Source organism: Bufo gargarizans, chromosome 6 (assembly GCF_014858855.1).
Source record: "Bufo gargarizans isolate SCDJY-AF-19 chromosome 6, ASM1485885v1, whole genome shotgun sequence".
Classification (NCBI taxonomy): Eukaryota; Metazoa; Chordata; class Amphibia; order Anura; family Bufonidae; genus Bufo; species Bufo gargarizans.
The window spans coordinates 345,567,055-345,594,965 of record NC_058085.1 but is presented as its reverse complement, the minus strand read 5'-3'; the positions used below and the strand labels follow the sequence as shown (position 1 = coordinate 345,594,965).

General features: G+C 47.1%; 1 protein-coding gene across 1 annotated transcript in view; it reads left to right on the top strand.

The window, feature by feature from the left end:
- The window catches only part of LOC122942204 (ATP-binding cassette sub-family C member 2-like), a 197,168-nt gene that overhangs the window by 127,153 nt on the left and 42,104 nt on the right, over positions 1-27,911 (top strand). Inside the window, exons 20-21 of the mRNA XM_044299702.1 lie at positions 5,243-5,366; positions 5,477-5,582. Coding sequence (XP_044155637.1) covers positions 5,243-5,366; positions 5,477-5,582 — 230 coding nt within the window. The remainder of the gene's footprint in view (positions 1-5,242; positions 5,367-5,476; positions 5,583-27,911) is intronic.

Below are 27,911 nucleotides of genomic sequence, written 5' to 3'. Positions count from 1 at the left end.
ACTGATGCAGTCTGAGCGGATCCGCTCCATTCAGACTGCATCAGGGCTGGACGGAGGCGTTTGGGTCCGCTCGTGAGCTCCTTCAAACGGAGCTCACGAACGGACCCATGAACGCTAGTGTGAAAGTAGCCTTAGTAAAGAGACCCACATTTTCTTTTCAAAACTTGATAACCCCTGTCATGTCAACCATAGGCTGATTGACTTTCTGTGACAAACTTTTGGAGGGCTTAGGAGGAGAGATGGGTTTTAACTTAGGAAGAGAATGTTCTTTAAAATAAATTCGTGTCACGGTGGGGAGTGGGGAAAACCCCCCACCGTACAATGTCAGGTATAAAGAGGAAGCAGCTAGTCCAGGGCGCCGAGATCAGGGAGCAGGTCACCTCCTATTGCGTCCCTAATCCTCTCCCTAACTCCTAACTGTATGAGCGGACCTTGATGGTAGGATGGAAACCTTTGGCCCTGAGTCTTCCTGAGAATCCCTCACAAAGGAGCAGGGGAGAGACGACCTGTTCTTCACAGACACGGATGAACAGGAGTCTCAAATGGCCTAGCAGCAGGGAAAGGAAAAGACCATATGCAGCAACAGAGTCGGCAGGTAAGAACACCAGAAACACACTTACCTGCCGCAGCCACCACGACTGGAACCCATGCATAAGTACAGGTGCCCACACACCTAATAGGACACCGTACAAACAACACCACACACAGGTATCCAGCACTCCTGATACTGCCTGGGCCCCAAACAGCAAGGTGCACGGCAGCCCCAGGCAGCACTGCATGCAGACTTATGGTTCACCCCTCTGGGAAACCAACCCCCTTCCGGAGGGACAACACACACAGGGAAACATCTTGCACACATGCAGGGACAAACACCAACAACATCCCAGACATGTAATAACAAACAAGACGTACAACAAACCCTGAACATAAACCCACACCAAACATATAACATGTGAGGTAGGGTACATAGGGGATGCAAGGGAGACAAAGGAATGACATTGCAGATGACGTTGATGTCCTACAAGGTGGCCCTCAAGGACTGGGCAGATAGAATACCCTGGACTGGAGCAGAGCTCTAGCACCAACGACAGCTGAAGTACAACTGACTCCAGCCAGGAAGCCACAGGAGATAAAACCCAAGTGACCACAGCCAGTCAGGGAGTTAACCCTAACAGCACCAGACAGGGGGAGCCTGCTTTCACTTGTGCATTGCGTGAAAATTGCAGAAAGCTCTATATTGTGTGTTTTTCATGCAATGCAGGCCCCATAGAAGTGAATGGGGATACGTGAAAATCACAAGCATCCGCAAGCAAGCATCCACTTGTTCTCGCTGCTCGGCTCTCTTTGAGGACCTGGGTGGAAAAGGACTTTTGGTGACGTCACTGCACTCATCACGTGGTCCATCTCCATGGTGATGGACCATGTGATGAGCGCAGTGACGTCACCAAAGGTCCTTTTCCTCCCAGGTCCTCAAAGAAGAAGAAAGAAGTCGAGCCGGGCAGCGCGAACAAGTGGATGAGGTGAGTTTAATTATAATTTTTTTTATTTTTTAACCCCTCAATCCCTAATTTACTTAGCATTCTGTATAAAGAATGCTATTATTTTCCCTTATAACCATGTTATAAGGGAAAATATAAAAATCTACAGAATACCTAACCCAAACCTGAACTTCAGTGAAGAAGTCCGGGTTCGGGTCTGGGTACCGCATTCAATTTTTTCTCACGTGCATGCAAAATGCATTGCACTCACACGGGAAAAACTGAAGAACGCAACGCAATTGCATACAAAACTCACCCCACTTGCAGGCAAAATCGCACGATTTTACCGCAACGCACCCGCATCCTATCCAGCCCTCACATGCAACGCCCCGTGTGAAAGAGGCCTTACACTACTAGCGGGTTTTTCCTGTCTGAACTGCAGAGATGCTGCATCCTGGCTATTTATCTCCTGTTGCAATCTTATATTAGCATTATACAGACTTTCACATTCTTTTTCCAGATCCAATTTTGACTTATTACATTCTAACGTCTCATTAGAAACTTGATCCAAATCCTTTTTTAGACCCTGGATCATTTCTCTATTGTTGGTTTCTGGTATTCTGGTAATCTCTGTCACAATATTCTGACATTTTAGCAGACTCAATTTCAAATTTATTTATCTCTTTTTGTAACTGATCAATTTTATCAGCCTTCTGGCTGTTTTTAGGCTTCGCTTTATTTATTGTTCTGCCAATTCACAAATCAGATAAAGAAATTCTGGCCATGATCAGAGCACCAGTAGATTTTTATCCTTCTTTGTTTTAGCGTCAACAATGCGATAGAGAAAACCAGCAAACCCTGATTCATCAGACCAAATATCCTGTATATATTCTGAAACTTTTCTCTGCAGTCCAACTGCCCAGTCATTTATATCCTCTTTTATTCCCAATTTTTCTTGAATAAAAGACATCACTTGAAATTTGACTAATTCTCTAATATCTACATCATGCATACCAGCCGCAGCTTCTACCTCAGACTGAAGCATTTTGCCAGCAAAACTGTTGATCTCAGACATTTTAAATTTTGCACTTATTTTACAATAACCAATTAACGTCTAGAAACCTTAGAGTAACAACAATATATATAATTTGCACAATTACCCTTTTTTATCAGCTTAGACAGATCTCAGCAGTGCCTTCATTTATGTCAGAATGTTTATACTGCTCTGATAAACAGTTTAATTTATTTATGTAAACAAGTTAGGATCTATAATGGAGGAGATTCCAACCTATTTTTCACAAATAAAAAGCTAACAAGAACTTGTGATCTGTGCTAAGTTGAACACAAAAGGAAGACAGTTGTATACAATATATATATATATATATATATATATATATTTATTAATAATATTTCAGTGCAATAATTAAAAAAAAATCTAATATCATACGATAGAAAATAAGTGGCAATTCAAGAATAATCCATTTATATGCAATCAATAAAACAAAATAACCTATAGGATGTAGATTTAATACATAATCAAACTAGGATCTTAGTAATAACAGACAAAAAAGAAAACTTAAGATTGACACTTGATTTCCGCAAGCGAACAGATTTTCCTGATTTAAAGTAAAGTTAGGCTATTACCATGTGATGTAATAGATATCAATTCAATTAGACTATATGACTAGAACTATAATCAGTTCTCTGGAGATCACACAATTGTACAGTCATGGCCAAAAGTTTTGAGAATTACATAAATATTGGAAATTGGAAAAGTTGCTACTTAAGTTTTCATAATAGCAATTTGCATATACTCCAGAATGTTATGAAGAGTGATCAGATGAATTGCATAGTCCTTCTTTGCCATGAAAATTAACTTAATCCCCAAAAAACCTTTCCACTGCATTTCATTGCTGTCATTAAAGGACCTGCTGAGATCATTTCAGTAATCGTCTTGTTAACTCAGGTGAGAATGTTGACGAGCACAAGGCTGGAGATCAGGCTGATTGGGTTAAAATGGCAGACTTGACCTGTTAAAAGGAGGGTGATGCTTGAAATCATTGTTCTTCCATTGTTAACAATGGTGACCTGCAAAGAAATGCGTGCAGCCAATATTGCGTTGCATAAAAATGGTTTTACAGGCAAGGATATTGTGGCTACTAAGATTGCACCTCAATCAACAATTTATATGATCATCAAGAACTTCAAGGAAAGAGGTTAAATTCTTGTTAAGAAGGCTTCAGGGCGTCCAAGAAAGTCCAGCAAGCGCCAGGATCGTCTCCTAAAGAGGATTCAGCTGCGGGATCGGAGTGCCACCAGTGCAGAGCTTGCTCAGGAATGGCAGCAGGCAGGTGTGAGCGCATCTGCACGCACAGTGAGGCGAAGACTTTTGGAAGATGGCCTGGTGTCAAGAAGGACAGCAAAGAAGCCACTTCTCTCCGAAAAAAACATCAGGGACAGATTGATGGGGGAAAGTAATATTCTCCGATGAAGCCTCTTTCCGATTGTTTGGGGCATCAGGAAAAAGACTTGTCTGGAGAAAAAAAGGTGAGCGCTACCATCAGTCCTGTGTCATGCCAACAGTAAAGCATCCTGAGACCATTCATGTGTGGGGTTGCTTCTCATCCAAGGGAGTGGGCTCACGCACACTTTTGCCCAAAAACACAGCCATGAATAAAGAATGGTACCAAAACACCCTCCAACAGCAACTTCTTCCAACAATCCAACAACAGCTTGGTGAAGAACAATGCATTTTCCAGCACGATAGAGCACCGTGCCATAAGACAAAAGTGATAACTAAGTGGCTCAGGGACCAAAACGTTGACATTTTGGGTCCATGGCCTGGAAACTCCCCAGATCTTAATCCCATTGAGAACTTGTGGTCAATCCTCAAGAAGCGTGTGGACAAACAAAAACCCACTAATTCTGACAAACTCCAAGAAGTGATTATGAAAGAATGGGTTGCTATCAGTAAGGAATTGGCCCAGAAGTTGATTGAGAGCATGCCCAGTTGAATTGCAGAGGTCCTGAAAAAAAAGGGCCAACACTGCAAATACTGAGTCTGCATAAATGTCATGTAATTGTCGATAAAAGCCTTTGAAGCGTATGAAGTGCGTGTAATTATATTTCACTACATCACAGAAACAACTGAAACAATGATCTAAAAGCAGTTTAGCAGCAAACTTTGTGAAAACTAGTATTTGTGTCATTCTCAAAACTTTTGGCCACGACTGTATATATATCAATTGTATAGATTATTCTACCTATATTAAAAAGACTCAATTGATGCTGCAGGTACAATTGTCTCAAATCAATCTAGATCCTACAAAGAACAATGCGGTCTATTTGAATAAATATGTATATGTGTATATGGCAATCAGTTGCCTAATATACAGACAAAAATGTATACTATACCAGAGAATCTGTCTGGAAGAAACCAGCGTCAATGTTCAAATTCAACATTCAAGATTCTATTTTCCTTCTGATCTTTCCTCTCTCTTATGTGGCTTTGTCGTCTTGTTGTGGCTTTCCTGGATTGATCTGATGGATCAATCCGATGTAATGGCCACCCCCTGTGTCCCCTCATACTATCTTTTATCTCTCTCCTGAAAAGGGGCTTGACTTGGTCTTCCACGTGACTATGACATCATTTTGTATTATATCATCCCCTTTTTCTTACCTGAACTCTACCACAAGCGGGCACTATGGTTCTATGTAACAGATTTTCGAGTCTTCATCTGATTTTATCTTTGTCTTTCTTGCAGTACTACTCAATACAGATGAAGATGATGGTGAAGATCCCGTAGAACAAGCCCCCGAAGTAGCAGAAGACATTGTGACAATGACACTTAAGAGAGAAAACAGTCTACACAGGAGGAAGCTTAGCAGGTGAGATGACTGATTTAGGACACAAAGTTTGATGGATTTGTAATTTACATTATGGCATAGATTATGCACGCCATCTAATCTGTAATTTATGATTTCTTCTCTACCTGCAGTTTAAGAAGGTCACTGAAGGAAGTAGCAAAGAACAAGGGAGAAGATGAGAAGACAATTGCAAAAGGACAAAAGCTGATTAAAAAGGAGACAGTGGAGACTGGAAAGGTACAAATACAAATGTACTGCAATCATTCTCAGGCAGCACCCATAGTAGCAGGTCATGTCTCCACTAGTGTTGAGCACGAATATTCGAATGGTGAATTTTTATCTCGAATATGGCCACTTCGAGAATTCGCAAATATTTAGAATATAGTGCTAAATATTCGTTATGTCTAGGGATGAGCGAACTCGAACTGTATAGTTCGGGTTCGTACCGAATTTTGGGGTGTCCGTGACACGGACCCGAACCCGGACATTTTCGTAAAAGTCCGGGTTCGGGTTCGGTGTTCGTCGCTTTCTTGGCGCTTTTGTGACGCTTTCTTGGCGCTTTTTGAAAGGCTGCAAAGCAGCCAATCAACAAGCGTCATACTACTTGCCCCAAGAGGCCGTCACAGCCATGCCTACTATTGGCATGGCTGTGATTGGCCAGAGCACCATGTGACCCAGCCTCTATTTAAGCTGGAGTCACATAGCGCCGCCCGTCACTCTGCTCTGATTAGCGTAGGGAGAGGTTGCGGATGCGACAGTAGGGCGAGATTAGGCAGATTAACTCCTCCAAAGGACTTCACTTGATTAATCGATCGATCTGCAGCTGTGCATCATTGAGCTGCTGAAATTCAAATGCTCACTCACTGTTTTTAGGCTGCCCAGACCGTTTGTCAGTCACTTTTTTCTGGGGTGATCGGCGGCCATTTTGTGTCTTGTGCGGTGCTGCGACCAAGTGCATCCAAGCTGCGACCAAGTGCATTTAACCCTCAATGGTGTGGTTGTTTTTTGGCTAAAGCCTACATCAGGGTGAAGCTGTCACACCAAGTGCATTTAACCAGCAATAGTCTGTTCATTTTTTTGGCCATATACTAAATCAGGGGCAAGCTGCGCCTGTCACCAAGTGCATTTAACCCTCAATGGTGTGGTTGTTTTTTGGCTAAAGCCTACATCAGGGTGAAGCTGTCACACCAAGTGCATTTAACCAGCAATAGTCTGTTCATTTTTTGGCCATATACTACATCAGGGGCAAGCTGCGCCCGTCACCAAGTGCATTTAACCCTCAGTAGTGTGGTGCGTCAAGCTGTGACACCAAGTGCATTTAACCAGCAATAGTCTGTTCATTTTTTGGCCATATACTAAATCAGGGGCAAGCTGCGCCCGTCACCAAGTGCATTTAACCAGCAATAGTGTGGTTATTTTTTGGCCATATCCCAGTCTAATTCTGTCACTAAATCCATACCGGTCACCCAGCGCCTAAATACTAGGCCTCAAATTTATATCCCGCTAAATCTCTCGTTACCGCTGTCCTGTTGTGGCTGGGAAAGTTATTTAGTGTCCGTCAAAGCACATTTTTTGTTCTGGGTTGAAGTACAATTCCCAATTTAGCAATTTCATAATTTAGTGGTTCCTGCTATATCAGAGCTATTTGAAATCTATCCCTAAAAGGGTATATAATATTCAAGGTGCACATTGGGTCATTCAGAATAACTTCACACACACCCGCTACTGTGTATTTCCAAGTCTAATTCTGTCACTAAACCCATACCTGTCACCCAGCGCCTAAATACTAGGCCTCAAATTTATATCCTGCTAAATCTCTCGTTACCGCTGTCCTGTTGTGGCTGGGAAAGTTATTTAGTGTCCGTCAAAGCACATTTTTTGTTCTGGGTTGAAATACAATTCCCAATTTAGCAATTTCATAATTTAGTGGTTTCTGCTATATCAGAGCTATTTGAAATCTATCCCTAAAAGGGTATATAATATTCAAGGTGCACATTGGGTCATTCAGAATAACTTCACACACACCCGCTACTGTGTATTTCTAAGTCTAATTCTGTCACTAAACCCATACCTGTCACCCAGCGCCTAAATACTAGGCCTCAAATTTATATCCTGCTAAATCTCTCGTTAACGCTGTCCTGTTGTGGCTGGGAAAGTTATTTAGTGTCCGTCAAAGCACATTTTTTGTTCTGGGTTGAAATACAATTCCCAATTTAGCAATTTCATAATTTAGTGGTTTCTGCTATATCAGAGCTATTTGAAATCTATCCCTAAAAGGGTATATAATATTCAAGGTGCACATTGGGTCATTCAGAATAACTTCACACACACCCGCTACTGTGTATTTCCAAGTCTAATTCTGTCACTAAACCCATACCTGTCACCCAGCGCCTAAATACTAGGCCTCAAATTTATATCCTGCTAAATCTCTCGTTACCGCTGTCCTGTTGTGGCTGGGAAAGTTATTTAGTGTCCGTCAAAGCACATTTTTTGTTCTGGGTTGAAATACAATTCCCAATTTAGCAATTTCATAATTTAGTGGTTTCTGCTATATCAGAGCTATTTGAAATCTATCCCTAAAAGGGTATATAATATTCAAGGTGCACATTGGGTCATTCAGAATAACTTCACACACACCCGCTACTGTGTATTTCTAAGTCTAATTCTGTCACTAAACCCATACCTGTCACCCAGCGCCTAAATACTAGGCCTCAAATTTATATCCTGCTAAATCTCTTGTTAACGCTGTCCTGTTGTGGCTGGGAAAGTTATTTAGTGTCCGTCAAAGCACATTTTTGTTCTGGGTTGAAATACAATTCCCAATTTAGCAATTTCATAATTTAGTGGTTTCTGCTATATCAGAGCTATTTGAAATCTATCCCTAAAAGGGTATATAATATTCAAGGTGCACATTGGGTCATTCAGAATAACTTCACACACACCCGCTACTGTGTATTTCTAAGTCTAATTCTGTCACTAAACCCATACCTGTCACCCAGCGCCTAAATACTAGGCCTCAAATTTATATCCTGCTAAATCTCTCGTTAACGCTGTCCTGTTGTGGCTGGGAAAGTTATTTAGTGTCCGTCAAAGCACATTTTTTGTTCTGGGTTTAAATACAATTCCCAATTTAACAATTTCATAATTTAGTGGTTTCTGCTATATCAGAGCTATTTGAAATCTATCCCTAAAAGGGTATATAATATTCAAGGTGCACATTGGGTCATTCAGAATAACTTCACACACACCCGCTACTGTGTATTTCCAAGTCTAATTCTGTCACTAAACCCATACCTGTCACCCAGCGCCTAAATACTAGGCCTCAAATTTATATCCTGCTAAATCTCTCGTTAACGCTGTCCTGTTGTGGCTGGGAAAGTTATTTAGTGTCCGTCAAAGCACATTTTTTGTTCTGGGTTGAAATACAATTCCCAATTTAGCAATTTCATAATTTAGTGGTTTCTGCTATATCAGAGCTATTTGAAATCTATCCCTAAAAGGGTATATAATATTCAAGGTGCACATTGGGTCATTCAGAATAACTTCACACACACCCGCTACTGTGTATTTCTAAGTCTAATTCTGTCACTAAACCCATACCTGTCACCCAGCGCCTAAATACTAGGCCTCAAATTTATATCCTGCTAAATCTCTCGTTAACGCTGTCCTGTTGTGGCTGGGAAAGTTATTTAGTGTCCGTCAAAGCACATTTTTTGTTCTGGGTTTAAATACAATTCCCAATTTAACAATTTCATAATTTAGTGGTTTCTGCTATATCAGAGCTATTTGAAATCTATCCCTAAAAGGGTATATAATATTCAAGGTGCACATTGGGTCATTCAGAATAACTTCACACACACCCGCTACTGTGTATTTCCAAGTCTAATTCTGTCACTAAACCCATACCTGTCACCCAGCGCCTAAATACTAGGCCTCAAATTTATATCCTGCTAAATCTCTCGTTAACGCTGTCCTGTTGTGGCTGGGAAAGTTATTTAGTGTCCGTCAAAGCACATTTTTTGTTCTGGGTTGAAATACAATTCCCAATTTAGCAATTTCATAATTTAGTGGTTTCTGCTATATCAGAGCTATTTGAAATCTATCCCTAAAAGGGTATATAATATTCAAGGTGCACATTGGGTCATTCAGAATAACTTCACACACACCCGCTACTGTGTATTTCTAAGTCTAATTCTGTCACTAAACCCATACCTGTCACCCAGCGCCTAAATACTAGGCCTCAAATTTATATCCTGCTAAATCTCTCGTTAACGCTGTCCTGTTGTGGCTGGGAAAGTTATTTAGTGTCCGTCAAAGCACATTTTTTGTTCTGGGTTTAAATACAATTCCCAATTTAACAATTTCATAATTTAGTGGTTTCTGCTATATCAGAGCTATTTGAAATCTATCCCTAAAAGGGTATATAATATTCAAGGTGCACATTGGGTCATTCAGAATAACTTCACACACACACGCTTCTGTGCATTTCCAAGTCTAATTCTGTCACTAAATCCATACCGGTCACCCAGCGCCTAAATACTAGGCCTCAAATTTATATCCCGCTGAATTTGAATACAATACATTGGGCCAAATAATATATTTGTTGTTGTGGTGAACCATAACAATGAGAAAAACATCTAGTAAGGGACGCGGACGTGGACATGGTCGTGGTGGTGTTAGTGGACCCTCTGGTGCTGGGAGAGGACGTGGCCGTTCTGCCACATCCACACGTCCTAGTGTACCAACTACCTCAGGTCCCAGTAGCCGCCAGAATTTACAGCGATATATGGTGGGGCCCAATGCCGTTCTAAGGATGGTAAGGCCTGAGCAGGTACAGGCATTAGTCAATTGGGTGGCCGACAGTGGATCCAGCACGTTCACATTATCTCCCACCCAGTCTTCTGCAGAAAGCGCACAGATGGCGCCTGAAAACCAACCCCATCAGTCTGTCACATCACCCCCATGCATACCAGGGAAACTGTCTCAGCCTCAAGTTATGCAGCAGTCTCTTATGCTGTTTGAAGACTCCGCTGGCAGGGTTTCCCAAGGGCATCCACCTAGCCCTTCCCCAGCGGTGAAAGACATAGAATGCACTGACGCACAACCACTTATGTTTCCTGATGATGAGGACATGGGAATACCACCTCAGCATGTCTCTGATGATGACGAAACACAGGTGCCAACTGCTGCGTCTTTCTGCAGTGTGCAGACTGAACAGGAGGTCAGGGATCAAGACTGGGTGGAAGACGATGCAGGGGACGATGAGGTCCTAGACCCCACATGGAATGAAGGTCGTGCCACTGACTTTCACAGTTCGGAGGAAGAGGCAGTGGTGAGACCGAGCCAACAGCGTAGCAAAAGAGGGAGCAGTGGGCAAAAGCAGAACACCCGCCGCCAAGAGACTCCGCCTGCTACTGACCGCCGCCATCTGGGACCGAGCACCCCAAAGGCAGCTTCAAGGAGTTCCCTGGCATGGCACTTCTTCAAACAATGTGCTGACGACAAGACCCGAGTGGTTTGCACGCTGTGCCATCAGAGCCTGAAGCGAGGCATTAACGTTCTGAACCTGAGCACAACCTGCATGACCAGGCACCTGCATGCAAAGCATGAACTGCAGTGGAGTAAACACCTTAAAACCAAGGAAGTCACTCAGGCTCCCCCTGCTACCTCTTCTGCTGCTGCCGCCTCGGCCTATTCTGCGGCTGCCGCCTCGGCCTCTTCCTCCGCCTCTGGAGGAACGTTGGCACCTGCCGCCCAGCAAACAGGGGATGTACCACCAACACCACCACCACCACCTCCGTCACCAAGCGTCTCAACCATGTCACACGCCAGCGTTCAGCTCTCCATCTCACAAACATTTGATAGAAAGCGTAAATTCCCACCTAGCCACCCTCGATCCCTGGCCCTGAATGCCAGCATTTCTAAACTACTGGCCTATGAAATGCTGTCATTTAGGCTGGTGGACACAGACAGCTTCAAACAGCTCATGTCGCTTGCTGTCCCACAGTATGTTGTTCCCAGCCGGCACTACTTCTCCAAGAGAGCCGTGCCTTCCCTGCACAACCAAGTATCCGATAAAATCAAGTGTGCACTGCGCAACGCCATCTGTGGCAAGGTCCACCTAACCACAGATACGTGGACCAGTAAGCACGGCCAGGGACGCTATATCTCCCTAACTGCACACTGGGTAAATGTAGTGGCAGCTGGGCCCCAGGCGGAGAGCTGTTTGGCGCACGTCCTTCCGCCGCCAAGGATCGCAGGGCAACATTCTTTGCCTACTGTTGCCACCTCCTCCTTCTCGGCTTCCTCCTCCTCTTCTTCCACCTGCTCATCCAGTCAGCCACACACCTTCACCACCAACTTCAGCACAGCCCGGGGTAAACGTCAGCAGGCCATTCTGAAACTCATATGTTTGGGGGACAGGCCCCACACCGCACAGGAGTTGTGGCGGGGTATAGAACAACAGACCGACGAGTGGTTGCTGCCGGTGAGCCTCAAGCCCGGCCTGGTGGTGTGTGATAATGGGCGAAATCTCGTTGCAGCTCTGGGACTAGCCAATTTGACGCACATCCCTTGCTTGGCGCATGTGCTGAATTTGGTGGTGCAGAAGTTCATTCACAACTACCCCGACATGTCAGAGCTGCTGCATAAAGTGCGGGCCGTCTGTTCGCGCTTCCGGCGTTCACATCCTGCTGCTGCTCGCCTGTCTGCGCTACAGCGTAACTTCGGCCTTCCCGCTCACCGCCTCATATGCGACGTGCCCACCAGGTGGAACTCCACCTTGCACATGCTGGACAGACTGTGCGAGCAGCAGCAGGCCATAGTGGAGTTTCAGCTGCAGCACGCACGGGTCAGTCGCACTACAGAACAGCACCACTTCACCACCAATGACTGGGCCTCCATGCGAGACCTGTGTGCCCTGTTGCGCTGTTTCGAGTACTCCACCAACATGGCCAGTGGCGATGACACCGTTATCAGCGTTACAATACCACTTCTATGTCTCCTTGAGAAAACACTTAGGGCGATGATGGAAGAGGAGGTGGCCCAGGAGGAGGAGGAGGAGGAGGAGGAAGAGGGGTCATTTTTAGCACTTTCAGGCCAGTCTCTTCGAAGTGACTCAGAGGGAGGTTTTTGGCAACAGCAGAGGCCAGGTACAAATGTGGCCAGCCAGGGCCCACTACTGGAGGACGAGGAGGACGAGGATGAGGAGGAGGTGGAGGAGGATGAGGATGAAGCATGGTCACAGCGGGGTGGCACCCAACGCAGCTCGGGTCTATCACTGGTGCGTGGCTGGGGGGAAAGGCAGGACGATGACGATACGCCTCCCACAGAGGACAGCTTGTCCTTAACCCTGGGCAGCCTGGCACACATGAGCGACTACATGCTGCAGTGCCTGCGCAACGACAGCAGAGTTGCCCACATTTTAACCTGTGCGGACTACTGGGTTGCCACCCTGCTGGATCCACGCTACAAAGACAATGTGCCCACCTTACTTCCTGCACTGGAGCGTGATAGGAAGATGCGCGAGTACAAGCGCACGTTGGTAGACGCGCTACTGAGAGCATTCCCAAATGTCACAGGGGAACAAGTGGAAGCCCAAGGCCAAGGCAGAGGAGGAGCAAGAGGTCGCCAAGGCAGCTGTGTCACGGCCAGCTCCTCTGAGGGCAGGGTTAGCATGGCAGAGATGTGGAAAACTTTTGTCAACACGCCACAGCTAACTGCACCACCACCTGATACGCAACGTGTTAGCAGGAGGCAACATTTCACTAACATGGTGGAACAGTACGTGTGCACACCCCTCCACGTACTGACTGATGGTTCGGCCCCATTCAACTTCTGGGTCTCTAAATTGTCCACGTGGCCAGAGCTAGCCTTTTATGCCTTGGAGGTGCTGGCCTGCCCGGCAGCCAGCGTTTTGTCTGAACGTGTATTCAGCACGGCAGGGGGCGTCATTACAGACAAACGCAGCCGCCTGTCTACAGCCAATGTGGACAAGCTGACGTTCATAAAAATGAACCAGGCATGGATCCCACAGGACCTGTCCGTCCCTTGTCCAGATTAGACATTAACTACCTCCCCATAACCATATATTATTGGACTCCAGGGCACTTCCTCATTCAATCCTATTTTTATTTTCATTTTACCATTATATTGCGAGGCTACCCAAAGTTGAATGAACCTCTCCTCTGCCTGTGTGCTAGGCCTAAATATATGCCAATGGACTGTTGCAGTGGTGGCTGACATGAAGCCTGATTCTCTGCTATGACATGCAGACTAATTCTCTGCTGACATGAAGCCAGATTGTCTGTTACGGGACCTCTCTCCTCTGCCTGGGTGCTGGGCCTAAATTTATGACAATGGACTGTTGCAGTGGTGGCTGACGTGAAGCCTGATTCTCTGCTATGACATGCAGACTGATTCTCTGCTGACATGAAGCCAGATTGTCTGTTACGGGACCTCTCTGCTCTGCCTGTGTGCTAGGCCTAAATATATGCCAATGGACTGTTGCAGTGGTGGGTGACGTGAAGCCTCATTCTCTGCTATGACATGCAGACTGATTCTCTGCTGACATGAAGCCAGATCGTCTGTTACGGGACCTCTCTGCTCTGCCTGTGTGCTAGGCCTAAATATATGCCAATGGACTGTTGCAGTGGTGGGTGACGTGAAGCCTCATTCTCTGCTATGACATGCAGACTGATTCTCTGCTGACATGAAGCCAGATCGTCTGTTACGGGACCTCTCTGCTCTGCCTGTGTGCTAGGCCTAAATATATGCCAATGGACTGTTGCAGTGGTGGGTGACGTGAAGCCTCATTCTCTGCTATGACATGCAGACTGATTCTCTGCTGACATGAAGCCAGATTGTCTGTTACGGGACCTCTCTGCTCTGCCTGTGTGCTAGGCCTAAATATATGCCAATGGACTGTTGCAGTGGTGGGTGACGTGAAGCCTCATTCTCTGCTATGACATGCAGACTGATTCTCTGCTGTCATGAAGCCAGATTGTCTGTTACGGGACCTCTCTGCTCTGCCTGTGTGCTAGGCCTAAATATATGCCAATGGACTGTTGCAGTGGTGGGTGACGTGAAGCCTCATTCTCTGCTATGACATGCAGACTGATTCTCTGCTGACATGAAGCCAGATTGTCTGTTACGGGACCTCTCTGCTCTGCCTGTGTGCTAGGCCTAAATATATGCCAATGGACTGTTGCAGTGGTGGGTGACGTGAAGCCTCATTCTCTGCTATGACATGCAGACTGATTCTCTGCTGTCATGAAGCCAGATTGTCTGTTACGGGACCTCTCTGCTCTGCCTGTGTGCTAGGCCTAAATATATGCCAATGGACTGTTGCAGTGGTGGGTGACGTGAAGCCTCATTCTCTGCTATGACATGCAGACTGATTCTCTGCTGACATGAAGCCAGATTGTCTGTTACGGGACCTCTCTGCTCTGCCTGTGTGCTAGGCCTAAATATATGCCAATGGACTGTTGCAGTGGTGGGTGACGTGAAGCCTCATTCTCTGCTATGACATGCAGACTGATTCTCTGCTGTCATGAAGCCAGATTGTCTGTTACGGGACCTCTCTGCTCTGCCTGTGTGCTAGGCCTAAATATATGCCAATGGACTGTTGCAGTGGTGGGTGACGTGAAGCCTCATTCTCTGCTATGACATGCAGACTGATTCTCTGCTGACATGAAGCCAGATTGTCTGTTACGGGACCTCTCTGCTCTGCCTGTGTGCTAGGCCTAAATATATGCCAATGGACTGTTGCAGTGGTGGGTGACGTGAAGCCTCATTCTCTGCTATGACATGCAGACTGATTCTCTGCTGTCATGAAGCCAGATTGTCTGTTACGGGACCTCTCTGCTCTGCCTGTGTGCTAGGCCTAAATATATGCCAATGGACTGTTGCAGTGGTGGGTGACGTGAAGCCTCATTCTCTGCTATGACATGCAGACTGATTCTCTGCTGACATGAAGCCAGATCGTCTGTTACGGGACCTCTCTGCTCTGCCTGTGTGCTAGGCCTAAATATATGCCAATGGACTGTTGCAGTGGTGGGTGACGTGAAGCCTCATTCTCTGCTATGACATGCAGACTGATTCTCTGCTGACATGAAGCCAGATTGTCTGTTACGGGACCTCTCTGCTCTGCCTGTGTGCTAGGCCTAAATATATGCCAATGGACTGTTGCAGTGGTGGGTGACGTGAAGCCTCATTCTCTGCTATGACATGCAGACTGATTCTCTGCTGTCATGAAGCCAGATTGTCTGTTACGGGACCTCTCTGCTCTGCCTGTGTGCTAGGCCTAAATATATGCCAATGGACTGTTGCAGTGGTGGGTGACGTGAAGCCTCATTCTCTGCTATGACATGCAGACTGATTCTCTGCTGACATGAAGCCAGATTGTCTGTTACGGGACCTCTCTGCTCTGCCTGTGTGCTAGGCCTAAATATATGCCAATGGACTGTTGCAGTGGTGGGTGACGTGAAGCCTCATTCTCTGCTATGACATGCAGACTGATTCTCTGCTGACATGAAGCCAGATTGTCTGTTACGGGACCTCTCTCCTCTGCCTGTGTGCTAGGCCTAAATATATGCCAATGGACTGTTGCAGTGGTGGCTGACGTGAAGCCTCATTCTCTGCTATGACATGCAGACTGATTCTCTGCTGACATGAAGCCAGATCGTCTGTTACGGGACCTCTCTGCTCTGCCTGTGTGCTAGGCCTAAATATATGCCAATGGACTGTTGCAGTGGTGGGTGACGTGAAGCCTCATTCTCTGCTATGACATGCAGACTGATTCTCTGCTGTCATGAAGCCAGATTGTCTGTTACGGGACCTCTCTGCTCTGCCTGTGTGCTAGGCCTAAATATATGCCAATGGACTGTTGCAGTGGTGGGTGACGTGAAGCCTCATTCTCTGCTATGACATGCAGACTGATTCTCTGCTGACATGAAGCCAGATTGTCTGTTACGGGACCTCTCTCCTCTGCCTGGGTGCTGGGCCTAAATTTATGACAATGGACTGTTGCAGTGGTGGCTGACGTGAAGCCTGATTCTCTGCTATGACATGCAGACTGATTCTCTGCTGACATGAAGCCAGATTGTCTGTTACGGGACCTCTCTCCTCTGCCTGGGTGCTGGGCCTAAATTTATGACAATGGACTGTTGCAGTGGTGGCTGACGTGAAGCCTGATTCTCTGCTATGACATGCAGACTGATTCTCTGCTGACATGAAGCCAGATCCTCTGTTACGGGACCTCTCTCCTCTGCCTGGGTGCTGGGCCTAAATTTATGACAATGGACTGTTGCAGTGGTGGCTGACGTGAAGCCTGATTCTCTGCTATGACATGCAGACTGATTCTCTGCTGACATGAAGCCAGATCCTCTGTTACGGGACCTCTCTCCTCTGCCTGGGTGCTGGGCCTAAATTTATGAAAATGGACTCTTACAGTGGTGGGTGACGTGAAGCCTGATTCTCTGCTATGACATGAAGACTGATTCTCTGCTGTCATGAAGCCAGATTGTCTGTTACGGGACCTCTCTCCTCTGCCTGGGTGCCGGGGCCTAAATATCTGAGAATGGACTGTTCCAGTGGTGGGTGACGGGAAGCCAGATTCTCTGCTATGGAACCTCTCTCCAATTGATTTTGGTTAATTTTTATTTATTTAATTTTTATTTTAATTAATTTCCCTATCCACATTTGTTTGCAGGGGATTTACCTACATGTTGCTGCCTTTTGCAGCCCTCTAGCCCTTTCCTGGGCTGTTTTACAGCCGTTTTAGTGCCGAAAAGTTCGGGTCCCCATTGACTTCAATGGGGTTCGGGTTCGGGACGAAGTTCGGATCGGGTTCGGATCCCGAACCCGAACATTTCCGGGATGTTCGGCCGAACTTCTCGAACCCGAACATCCAGGTGTTCGCTCAACTCTAGTTATGTCGAATATTCGTCATTTTTTCCATCTGAACACATGATTCCTCCCTGCTTCTTGCTTGTGGGCCAATGAGTCATTGGCCCACAAGCAACTTAAGCAGGGAGGAATCATGTCTTTGGATGGAAAAAAATGACAAATATTCTAAAAAACTAATATATATAGCACTATATTCAAGTGCCATATATTCGTATTTTAGAATATTGTTAATTTTTGAAGTCATGATTCCTCCCTGCTTAAAGGGATTCTGTCACCTCTTTTTACCCTATAGGGATGCGGACATGCAAGGCTAGATCGCCGCTAGCATGTCCGCAATATACTTGTGCCATATCTGTGAGTGGTTTTATTCAGTGTAAAAAGTTATTTTATATATATATGTAAATCAGCCTGGTAAGGAGCCCAAGGGGCTTTACTAACTGTTCTGGAGGGTATGGAGACAAGAGAGATAGATGGCACTGCTAGGCGTTACATATGTATAGGTACCCGGTCCTCAACAGCCTGTCCCTTTAATTAGCTTCTTAGGTGCACAGCCTTGACTGTGTATATGCAAAGATATGAAGAGTAATAGAGTAGGCGGCACTCACCAGCGTTGGTAAGAAAATCCTTTATTCATTCGAAAGATAAAAGACAACATCTTTGGGCTATAGCGTATGGTGCGGTATAACACAATCGAAGTCAGTGACGTGGTTGCGCTCACAGGCGCATCTTATACCTGTCACTGCGTCTGGTTGTCACGGCAACCAGTACACTAAACTTCTTTGCACCCTCCCATACGATCCAATCCAGCTGAATACAATCACTTCCATGCAGCGTTAAAGGAAAAGGTCAGATAAATACACCAAGATCATTCCTATCATTGAGTCCTAATGAACCCATGGCGTCCGCTCTTATAATCCAAGCGGGTTCCCTTTGGAGGAGTGCTCGGTGCCTATCCCCTCCTCGGGACCTGGGTGGCACCTGCTCTATCCCACAAAGGAAATACACTGTGGATTACCGTCATGCTCATTGCGAGCATGTTCAATAAGCTTGGTACATCCTTTACCTGTTTTTAGAGACTTTAGGTGTTCTCTGAACCTCTCAAATACAGAACGAATTGTCTTTCCTATATTGAAAGCGCCACATTGGCAGGTGATCAAGTAGACCACATAGTTACTTCTGCAATTAATAAATTGAGTAACAAGGTGAGAAACCCCACCAAAGGACAGGTATTTCTTCTGACTATTATAGTTGCAGAAGGAGCAATTTCCACACTTGCAATTGCCCTTGGGTAGGGATGAGCGAACTCGAACTGTATAGTTCGGGTTCGTACCGAATTTTGGGGTGTCCGTGACACGGACCCGAACCCGGACATTTTCGTAAAAGTCCGGGTTCGGGTTCGGTGTTCGTCGCTTTCTTCGCGCTTTTGTGACGCTTTCTTGCCGCTTTTTGAAAGGCTGCAAAGCAGCCAATCAACAAGCGTCATACTACTTGCCCCAAGAGGCCATCACAGCCATGCCTACTATTGGCATGGCTGTGATTGGCCAGAGCACCATGTGACCCAGCCTCTATTTAAGCTGGAGTCACATAGCGCCGCCCGTCACTCTGCTCTGATTAGCGTAGGGAGAGGTTGCGGCTGCGACAGTAGGGCGAGATTAGGCAGATTAACTCCTCCAAAGGACTTGATTAACTGATCGATCTGCAGCTGTGGATCATTGAGCTGCTGATCCTCAATTGCTCACTGTTTTTAGGCTGCCCAGACCGTTTGTCAGTCACATTTTTCTGGGGTGATCGGCGGCCATTTTGTGTCTTGTGGTGCGCCAGCACAAGCTGCGACCAAGTGCATTTAACCCTCAATGGTGTGGTTGTTTTTTGGCTAAAGCCTACATCAGGGTGAAGCTGTCACACCAAGTGCATTTAACCAGCAATAGTCTGTTCATTTTTTGGCCATATACAAAATCAGGGGCAAGCTGCGCCTGTCACCAAGTGCATTTAACCCTCAATGGTGTGGTTGTTTTTTGGCTAAAGCCTACATCAGGGTGAAGCTGTCACACCAAGTGCATTTAACCAGCAATAGTCTGTTCATTTTTTGGCCATATACTAAATCAGGGGCAAGCTGCGCCTGTCACCAAGTGCATTTAACCCTCAATGGTGTGGTTGTTTTTTGGCTAAAGCCTACATCAGGGTGAAGCTGTCACACCAAGTGCATTTAACCAGCAATAGTCTGTTTATTTTTTGGCCATATCCCAGTCTAATTCTGTCACTAAATCCATACCGGTCACCCAGCGCCTAAATACTAGGCCTCAAATTTATATCCCGCTAAATCTGTCCTTAGTGCTGTAGCTGGGCGAGTTATTTAGTGTCCGTTCAAGCACATTTCTTGTTCTGGGTTGAAATACAATTCCCAATTTAGCAATTTCATAATTTAGTGGTTTCTGCTATATCAGAGCTATTTGAAATCTATCCCTAAAAGGGTATATAATATTCAAGGTGCACATTGGGTCATTCAGAATAACTTCACACACACCCGCTACTGTGTATTTCCAAGTCTAATTCTGGCACTAAACCCATACCTGTCACCCAGCGCCTAAATACTAGGCCTCAAATTTATATCCCGCTAAATCTGTCCTTAGTGCTGTAGCTGGGCGAGTTATTTAGTGTCCGTTCAAGCACATTTCTTGTTCTGGGTTGAAATACAATTCCCAATTTAGCAATTTCATAATTTAGTGGTTTCTGCTATATCAGAGCTATTTGAAATCTATCCCTAAAAGGGTATATAATATTCAAGGTGCACATTGGGTCATTCAGAATAACTTCACACACACCCGCTACTGTGTATTTCCAAGTCTAATTCTGGCACTAAACCCATACCTGTCACCCAGCGCCTAAATACTAGGCCTCAAATTTATATCCCGCTAAATCTGTCCCTAGTGCTGTAGCTGGGCGAGTTATTTAGTGTCCGTTCAAGCACATTTCTTGTTCTGGGTTGAAATACAATTCCCAATTTAGCAATTTCATAATTTAGTGGTTTCTGCTATATCAGAGCTATTTGAAATCTATCCCTAAAAGGGTATATAATATTCAAGGTGCACATAGGGTCATTCAGAATAACTTCACACACCCGCTACTGTGCATTTCCAAATCTAATTCTGTCACTAAACCCATACCTGTCACCCAGCGCCTAAATACTAGGCCTCAAATTTATATCCCGCTAAATCTCTCGTTACCGCTGTCCTGTTGTGGCTGGGAAAGTTATTTAGTGTCCGTCAAAGCACATTTTTTGTTCTGGGTTGAAATACAATTCCCAATTTAGCAATTTCATAATTTAGTCGTTTCTGCTATATCAGAGCTATTTGAAATCTATCCCTAAAAGGGTAGATCATATTGAAGGTGCACATAGGGTCATTCAGAATAACTTCACACACACGCTTCTGTGCATTTCCAAGTCTAATTCTGTCACTAAATCCATACCGGTCACCCAGCGCCTAAATACTAGGCCTCAAATTTATATCCCGCTGAATTTGAATACAATACATTGGGCCAAATAATATATTTGTTGTTGTGGTGAACCATAACAATGAGAAAAACATCTAGTAAGGGACGCGGACGTGGACATGGTCGTGGTGGTGTTAGTGGACCCTCTGGTGCTGGGAGAGGACGTGGCCGTTCTGCCACATCCACACGTCCTAGTGTACCAACTACCTCAGGTCCCAGTAGCCGCCAGAATTTACAGCGATATATGGTGGGGCCCAATGCCGTTCTAAGGATGGTAAGGCCTGAGCAGGTACAGGCATTAGTCAATTGGGTGGCCGACAGTGGATCCAGCACGTTCACATTATCTCCCACCCAGTCTTCTGCAGAAAGCGCACAGATGGCGCCTGAAAACCAACCCCATCAGTCTGTCACATCACCCCCATGCATACCAGGGAAACTGTCTCAGCCTCAAGTTATGCAGCAGTCTCTTATGCTGTTTGAAGACTCCGCTGGCAGGGTTTCCCAAGGGCATCCACCTAGCCCTTCCCCAGCGGTGAAAGACATAGAATGCACTGACGCACAACCACTTATGTTTCCTGATGATGAGGACATGGGAATACCACCTCAGCATGTCTCTGATGATGACGAAACACAGGTGCCAACTGCTGCGTCTTTCTGCAGTGTGCAGACTGAACAGGAGGTCAGGGATCAAGACTGGGTGGAAGACGATGCAGGGGACGATGAGGTCCTAGACCCCACATGGAATGAAGGTCGTGCCACTGACTTTCACAGTTCGGAGGAAGAGGCAGTGGTGAGACCGAGCCAACAGCGTAGCAAAAGAGGGAGCAGTGGGCAAAAGCAGAACACCCGCCGCCAAGAGACTCCGCCTGCTACTGACCACCGCCATCTGGGACCGAGCACCCCAAAGGCAGCTTCAAGGAGTTCCCTGGCATGGCACTTCTTCAAACAATGTGCTGACGACAAGACCCGAGTGGTTTGCACGCTGTGCCATCAGAGCCTGAAGCGAGGCATTAACGTTCTGAACCTGAGCACAACCTGCATGACCAGGCACCTGCATGCAAAGCATGAACTGCAGTGGAGTAAACACCTTAAAACCAAGGAAGTCACTCAGGCTCCCCCTGCTACCTCTTCTGCTGCTGCCGCCTCGGCCTATTCTGCTGCTGCCGCCTCGGCCTCTTCCTCCGCCTCTGGAGGAACGTTGGCACCTGCCGCCCAGCAAACAGGGGATGTACCACCAACACCACCACCACCACCTCCGTCACCAAGCGTCTCAACCATGTCACACGCCAGCGTTCAGCTCTCCATCTCACAAACATTTGATAGAAAGCGTAAATTCCCACCTAGCCACCCTCGATCCCTGGCCCTGAATGCCAGCATTTCTAAACTACTGGCCTATGAAATGCTGTCATTTAGGCTGGTGGACACAGACAGCTTCAAACAGCTCATGTCGCTTGCTGTCCCACAGTATGTTGTTCCCAGCCGGCACTACTTCTCCAAGAGAGCCGTGCCTTCCCTGCACAACCAAGTATCCGATAAAATCAAGTGTGCACTGCGCAACGCCATCTGTGGCAAGGTCCACCTAACCACAGATACGTGGACCAGTAAGCACGGCCAGGGACGCTATATCTCCCTAACTGCACACTGGGTAAATGTAGTGGCAGCTGGGCCCCAGGCGGAGAGCTGTTTGGCGCACGTCCTTCCGCCGCCAAGGATCGCAGGGCAACATTCTTTGCCTCCTGTTGCCACCTCCTCCTTCTCGGCTTCCTCCTCCTCTTCTTCCACCTGCTCATCCAGTCAGCCACACACCTTCACCACCAACTTCAGCACAGCCCGGGGTAAACGTCAGCAGGCCATTCTGAAACTCATATGTTTGGGGGACAGGCCCCACACCGCACAGGAGTTGTGGCGGGGTATAGAACAACAGACCGACGAGTGGTTGCTGCCGGTGAGCCTCAAGCCCGGCCTGGTGGTGTGTGATAATGGGCGAAATCTCGTTGCAGCTCTGGGACTAGCCAATTTGACGCACATCCCTTGCTTGGCGCATGTGCTGAATTTGGTGGTGCAGAAGTTCATTCACAACTACCCCGACATGTCAGAGCTGCTGCATAAAGTGCGGGCCGTCTGTTCGCGCTTCCGGCGTTCACATCCTGCTGCTGCTCGCCTGTCTGCGCTACAGCGTAACTTCGGCCTTCCCGCTCACCGCCTCATATGCGACGTGCCCACCAGGTGGAACTCCACCTTGCACATGCTGGACAGACTGTGCGAGCAGCAGCAGGCCATAGTGGAGTTTCAGCTGCAGCACGCACGGGTCAGTCGCACTACAGAACAGCACCACTTCACCACCAATGACTGGGCCTCCATGCGAGACCTGTGTGCCCTGTTGCGCTGTTTCGAGTACTCCACCAACATGGCCAGTGGCGATGACACCGTTATCAGCGTTACAATACCACTTCTATGTCTCCTTGAGAAAACACTTAGGGCGATGATGGAAGAGGAGGTGGCCCAGGAGGAGGAGGAGGAGGAGGAAGAGGGGTCATTTTTAGCACTTTCAGGCCAGTCTCTTCGAAGTGACTCAGAGGGAGGTTTTTGGCAACAGCAGAGGCCAGGTACAAATGTGGCCAGCCAGGGCCCACTACTGGAGGACGAGGAGGACGAGGATGAGGAGGAGGTGGAGGAGGATGAGGATGAAGCATGGTCACAGCGGGGTGGCACCCAACGCAGCTCGGGTCCATCACTGGTGCGTGGCTGGGGGGAAAGGCAGGACGATGACGATACGCCTCCCACAGAGGACAGCTTGTCCTTACCCCTGGGCAGCCTGGCACACATGAGCGACTACATGCTGCAGTGCCTGCGCAACGACAGCAGAGTTGCCCACATTTTAACCTGTGCGGACTACTGGGTTGCCACCCTGCTGGATCCACGCTACAAAGACAATGTGCCCACCTTACTTCCTGCACTGGAGCGTGATAGGAAGATGCGCGAGTACAAGCGCACGTTGGTAGACGCGCTACTGAGAGCATTCCCAAATGTCACAGGGGAACAAGTGGAAGCCCAAGGCCAAGGCAGAGGAGGAGCAAGAGGTCGCCAAGGCAGCTGTGTCACGGCCAGCTCCTCTGAGGGCAGGGTTAGCATGGCAGAGATGTGGAAAACTTTTGTCAACACGCCACAGCTAACTGCACCACCACCTGATACGCAACGTGTTAGCAGGAGGCAACATTTCACTAACATGGTGGAACAGTACGTGTGCACACCCCTCCACGTACTGACTGATGGTTCGGCCCCATTCAACTTCTGGGTCTCTAAATTGTCCACGTGGCCAGAGCTAGCCTTTTATGCCTTGGAGGTGCTGGCCTGCCCGGCAGCCAGCGTTTTGTCTGAACGTGTATTCAGCACGGCAGGGGGCGTCATTACAGACAAACGCAGCCGCCTGTCTACAGCCAATGTGGACAAGCTGACGTTCATAAAAATGAACCAGGCATGGATCCCACAGGACCTGTCCGTCCCTTGTCCAGATTAGACATTAACTACCTCCCCATAACCATATATTATTGGACTCCAGGGCACTTCCTCATTCAATCCTATTTTTATTTTCATTTTACCATTATATTGCGAGGCTACCCAAAGTTGAATGAACCTCTCCTCTGCCTGTGTGCTAGGCCTAAATATATGCCAATGGACTGTTGCAGTGGTGGGTGACGTGAAGCCTCATTCTCTGCTATGACATGCAGACTAATTCTCTGCTGACATGAAGACAGATTCTCTGTTACGGGACCTCCCTCCTCTGCCTGGGTGCTGGGCCTAAATATATGCCAATGGACTGTTGCAGTGGTGGGTGACGTGAAGCCTGATTCTCTGCTATGACATGCAGACTAATTCTCTGCTGACATGAAGACAGATTCTCTGTTACGGGACCTCTCTCCTCTGCCTGTGTGTGTGCTGGGCCTAAATATATGCCAATGGACTGTTGCAGTGGTGGCTGACGTGAAGCCTCATTCTCTGCTATGACATGCAGACTAATTCTCTGCTGACATGAAGCCAGATTGTCTGTTACGGGACCTGCAGTGTCCCAGGGGGTCAGTAGTGTATGCTGGGCTTTGTAGTGCAGATTGACCACTAACCTGGGATCCACTGTCGTCTTCAAATCGGGGCGAATGCTGGAACAGGCAGGTAGTTGATGAGTTCGTGACGCCAGTGTCAATTAAACGGTGACACGCCGTGTATGATGTTATAAAAGAATGAAGCAAGCATAGGGTAGCCAACAAAAACTGGAACATTTACTGAATATCAGTGAATACAGCTGGTTCTTGAAAGTACAGAATGGCCGGTCTTAGCAAGGCATTATACAGAGTGTTGATTACAGGAGATGCAGTACAGGCGGATTGCACAATATTCCTGACTGGTCCTGCTACATGTGCCTTTCTCTCCAAGGTCTAATGCCCTTTATCTGGCGTACCCTTGAAGCTGTCCTTATCTAGTACCTCCTCTGCTGTCTTGAGTACCTCTTGCTTTATCTGATCGGCCTCTGTGGTATTCTGTGTCTTCAGGCTGATTAGCTATGCCCTTCTGACTTCTATGCATGGACTCAGGAGGGAATCCTCTCTGCACTGAGTCTGGAAACTTCTACCTTCCTGAGCTAGGCCCTAGCCTATTTATACTGAACTGGGGGCTCCCTCTGCTGGCTGTTATAAGGATTGCCGGTAACCGGCCTGACTGGCTTAAAGGGAACTACACACTCAAATCTAGCAGTGTCGGGTAGCCTACCCGTATGCTGCACACCCCCAGACTTTAACGTGAGTAAGGCCTCGTACTCACACACATGCCTGAACCAACATAAGCTGCTGCATAATTTAAACATTGCATTATAAATATAATAAACAACTATTTCACACAAAAATATAACATTTGCAATAAATGACGCAAGAAAAAGGGGCGTCTTCTTTCTTCTTAGACACGGCCGCTGACCTGGCACAGCGGACTTAAGGTGAACCAGGTTAGTCTATTTTTTCCTTGACTGAAGTATAATAAGGAACTACACAGGGTTTCCCCGTGGGTATAGAACAGGCAAGGGCTCTCGTGGAGGAGTCCATTCTTGCGTACAAACGTCAAGCAGGCTATTTCTATTAACAACTGTTCGGGGGGAGACACCACCAGCATAGTCAAAGTCTCCTAAATGGACTGGCGGACGTCCCCTGGTTATCCGGGTGGACCTTCTCAACACAGGGGTCTCCTCTTCCCTTAGCAACGAGGTAGAAGAGAGAGGAGCAACAGGAGGATCTCCATCCGTGAGACCTTGGTCAGGAACAACTGGAACAACAGGAACAACAGGATCCACTAGAGGGGGAGCTGGATCCGGGGCATCTTGAACCGGCTCTTCTGGAAGTGAAGGTACAGTAGGTGCCGGAGCGGGCACCAACAAGTTCAACCATGGTGTCAGAAGCCAATGCATGGGATCAGCGTCATACCTTAGATCACGGACAGCCTGCATAGGATCCTCGGGCCGTATTGATGACTCTGACACAGGGGGTTCAGAGATAGAACTCTCGGCACTGGGTTCTGGTGTCAGGCAGAGCTTTAACCGGTTTCGGTGTACAATTTGGGATCCCCTGCCTTCCCGGGTGATCTCATAAGTGTGAGTTCCAACATTTGGGATTGCAGTGACAACATAGGGACTTTGTTCCCATTTACTGTCCAGTTTACTGGTGCGGCGGTTATTTTTTAACCATACCACAGCCCCTATTGTCAAGGGTTCTGCATGGGCTGCTTGGTCATAGTCTCTCTGCTGCCGGTCTCTAGCATAGTCCATACGTTCCTGAACAATAGCTTGGGCCGTATTCAATCGCCTTTGGTGTTCAGCAACCCAGTCGGTATTAGGTAATGGGTTGATGCAATCAGGTACGAGTACGTCCAAGGAGTGGTCAGCAGGCAATAACCCTTGGCGCCCAAACATCAAATAGAAGGGAGTATACCCGGTGGAACAGTGTATGGTATGATTGTATGTGAACATGAGCTGTGGCAACAGATTAGGCCAATCTCCCCTGGTTTCAGGAGGCACGGTCCTCAGCATCTCTATCAAGGTCTGATTCATTTTTTCACACAATCCATTACCTTGCGGATGGTAGGCCGTCGTCCGGATCTTCTTACAGTTGTGCAGGCGGCACAGTTCATGGAACAGATGGGACTCAAAAGCAGGACCTTGATCGGTGAGGATCTTTTCTGGACAACCGTAGGGCAGGAGGAAGTGTTTCCAGAATAGTTCGGCTGTAGTCTTGGCCGTCTGGTCTCTCACAGGCACCGCTACAACAAACTTAGTGAAATGGTCAATAATAGTCATAGCGTACACATACCCTGAGCGACTAGGTTCCAACTTCACATGGTCGATGGCGACAAGTTCAAGAGGACGAGTACTTACAATGGGTCTCAGTGGTGCCCTCTGATCATGGTGTTCACCTCGTTTCAAGGTACAGGCTACACACTCTCGACACCACTTCTCCATGTCTTCTCGCATGCCCACCCAGTAAAACCGCTGGCGGATATTTGCCTCAGTCTTTTGGACCCCAAAGTGACCGGATTGATTGTGGTACATCTCCAACACCATACCTGCATCTCGTCGGGGTATGAGAATCTGATGCACCCTCTCGTTGGACACTGGGTCTAGGCTTCTCCGCAGCAACAGGCCCTTTTGTATGAAGAGCTGATGGCGCTGTCTCCACAGTTTGATGAGCTCAGGATCTGTACTCTTACGCCGAATCCTCTCAGGGGTTCTGCCACTGGTGATGAAGTCCAACAATTCACCCAGCACTCTACTTTCAGACTGTAGTTTCACCCACCTTTCTTCTTTGAGTTCAGGCCTACTGGAGGATGAAGGAACTGCAGCTCTGTTACTGGTAGCCCGAGCCTGATCCTGTTGAGCAAATTTATGGTAGAAGGCCGGCATTTCTACATCTTCCCAAGCATCTCGCACATCATCAGGAGCTGTCTCTGTGGGAAGCCTGGATAAAGCATCAGCATTGTCATTAGTACGTCCAGCACGATATTTTACAGAGAAATCATAGTTGGCGAGGCGAGAGGCCCATCTTTGCTCCAAAGCCCCCAATTTAGCTGTATTTAGATGTGCCAGAGGGTTATTATCAGTGAATGCAATGAAGGGGGTAGCGGCTAGATAATCTT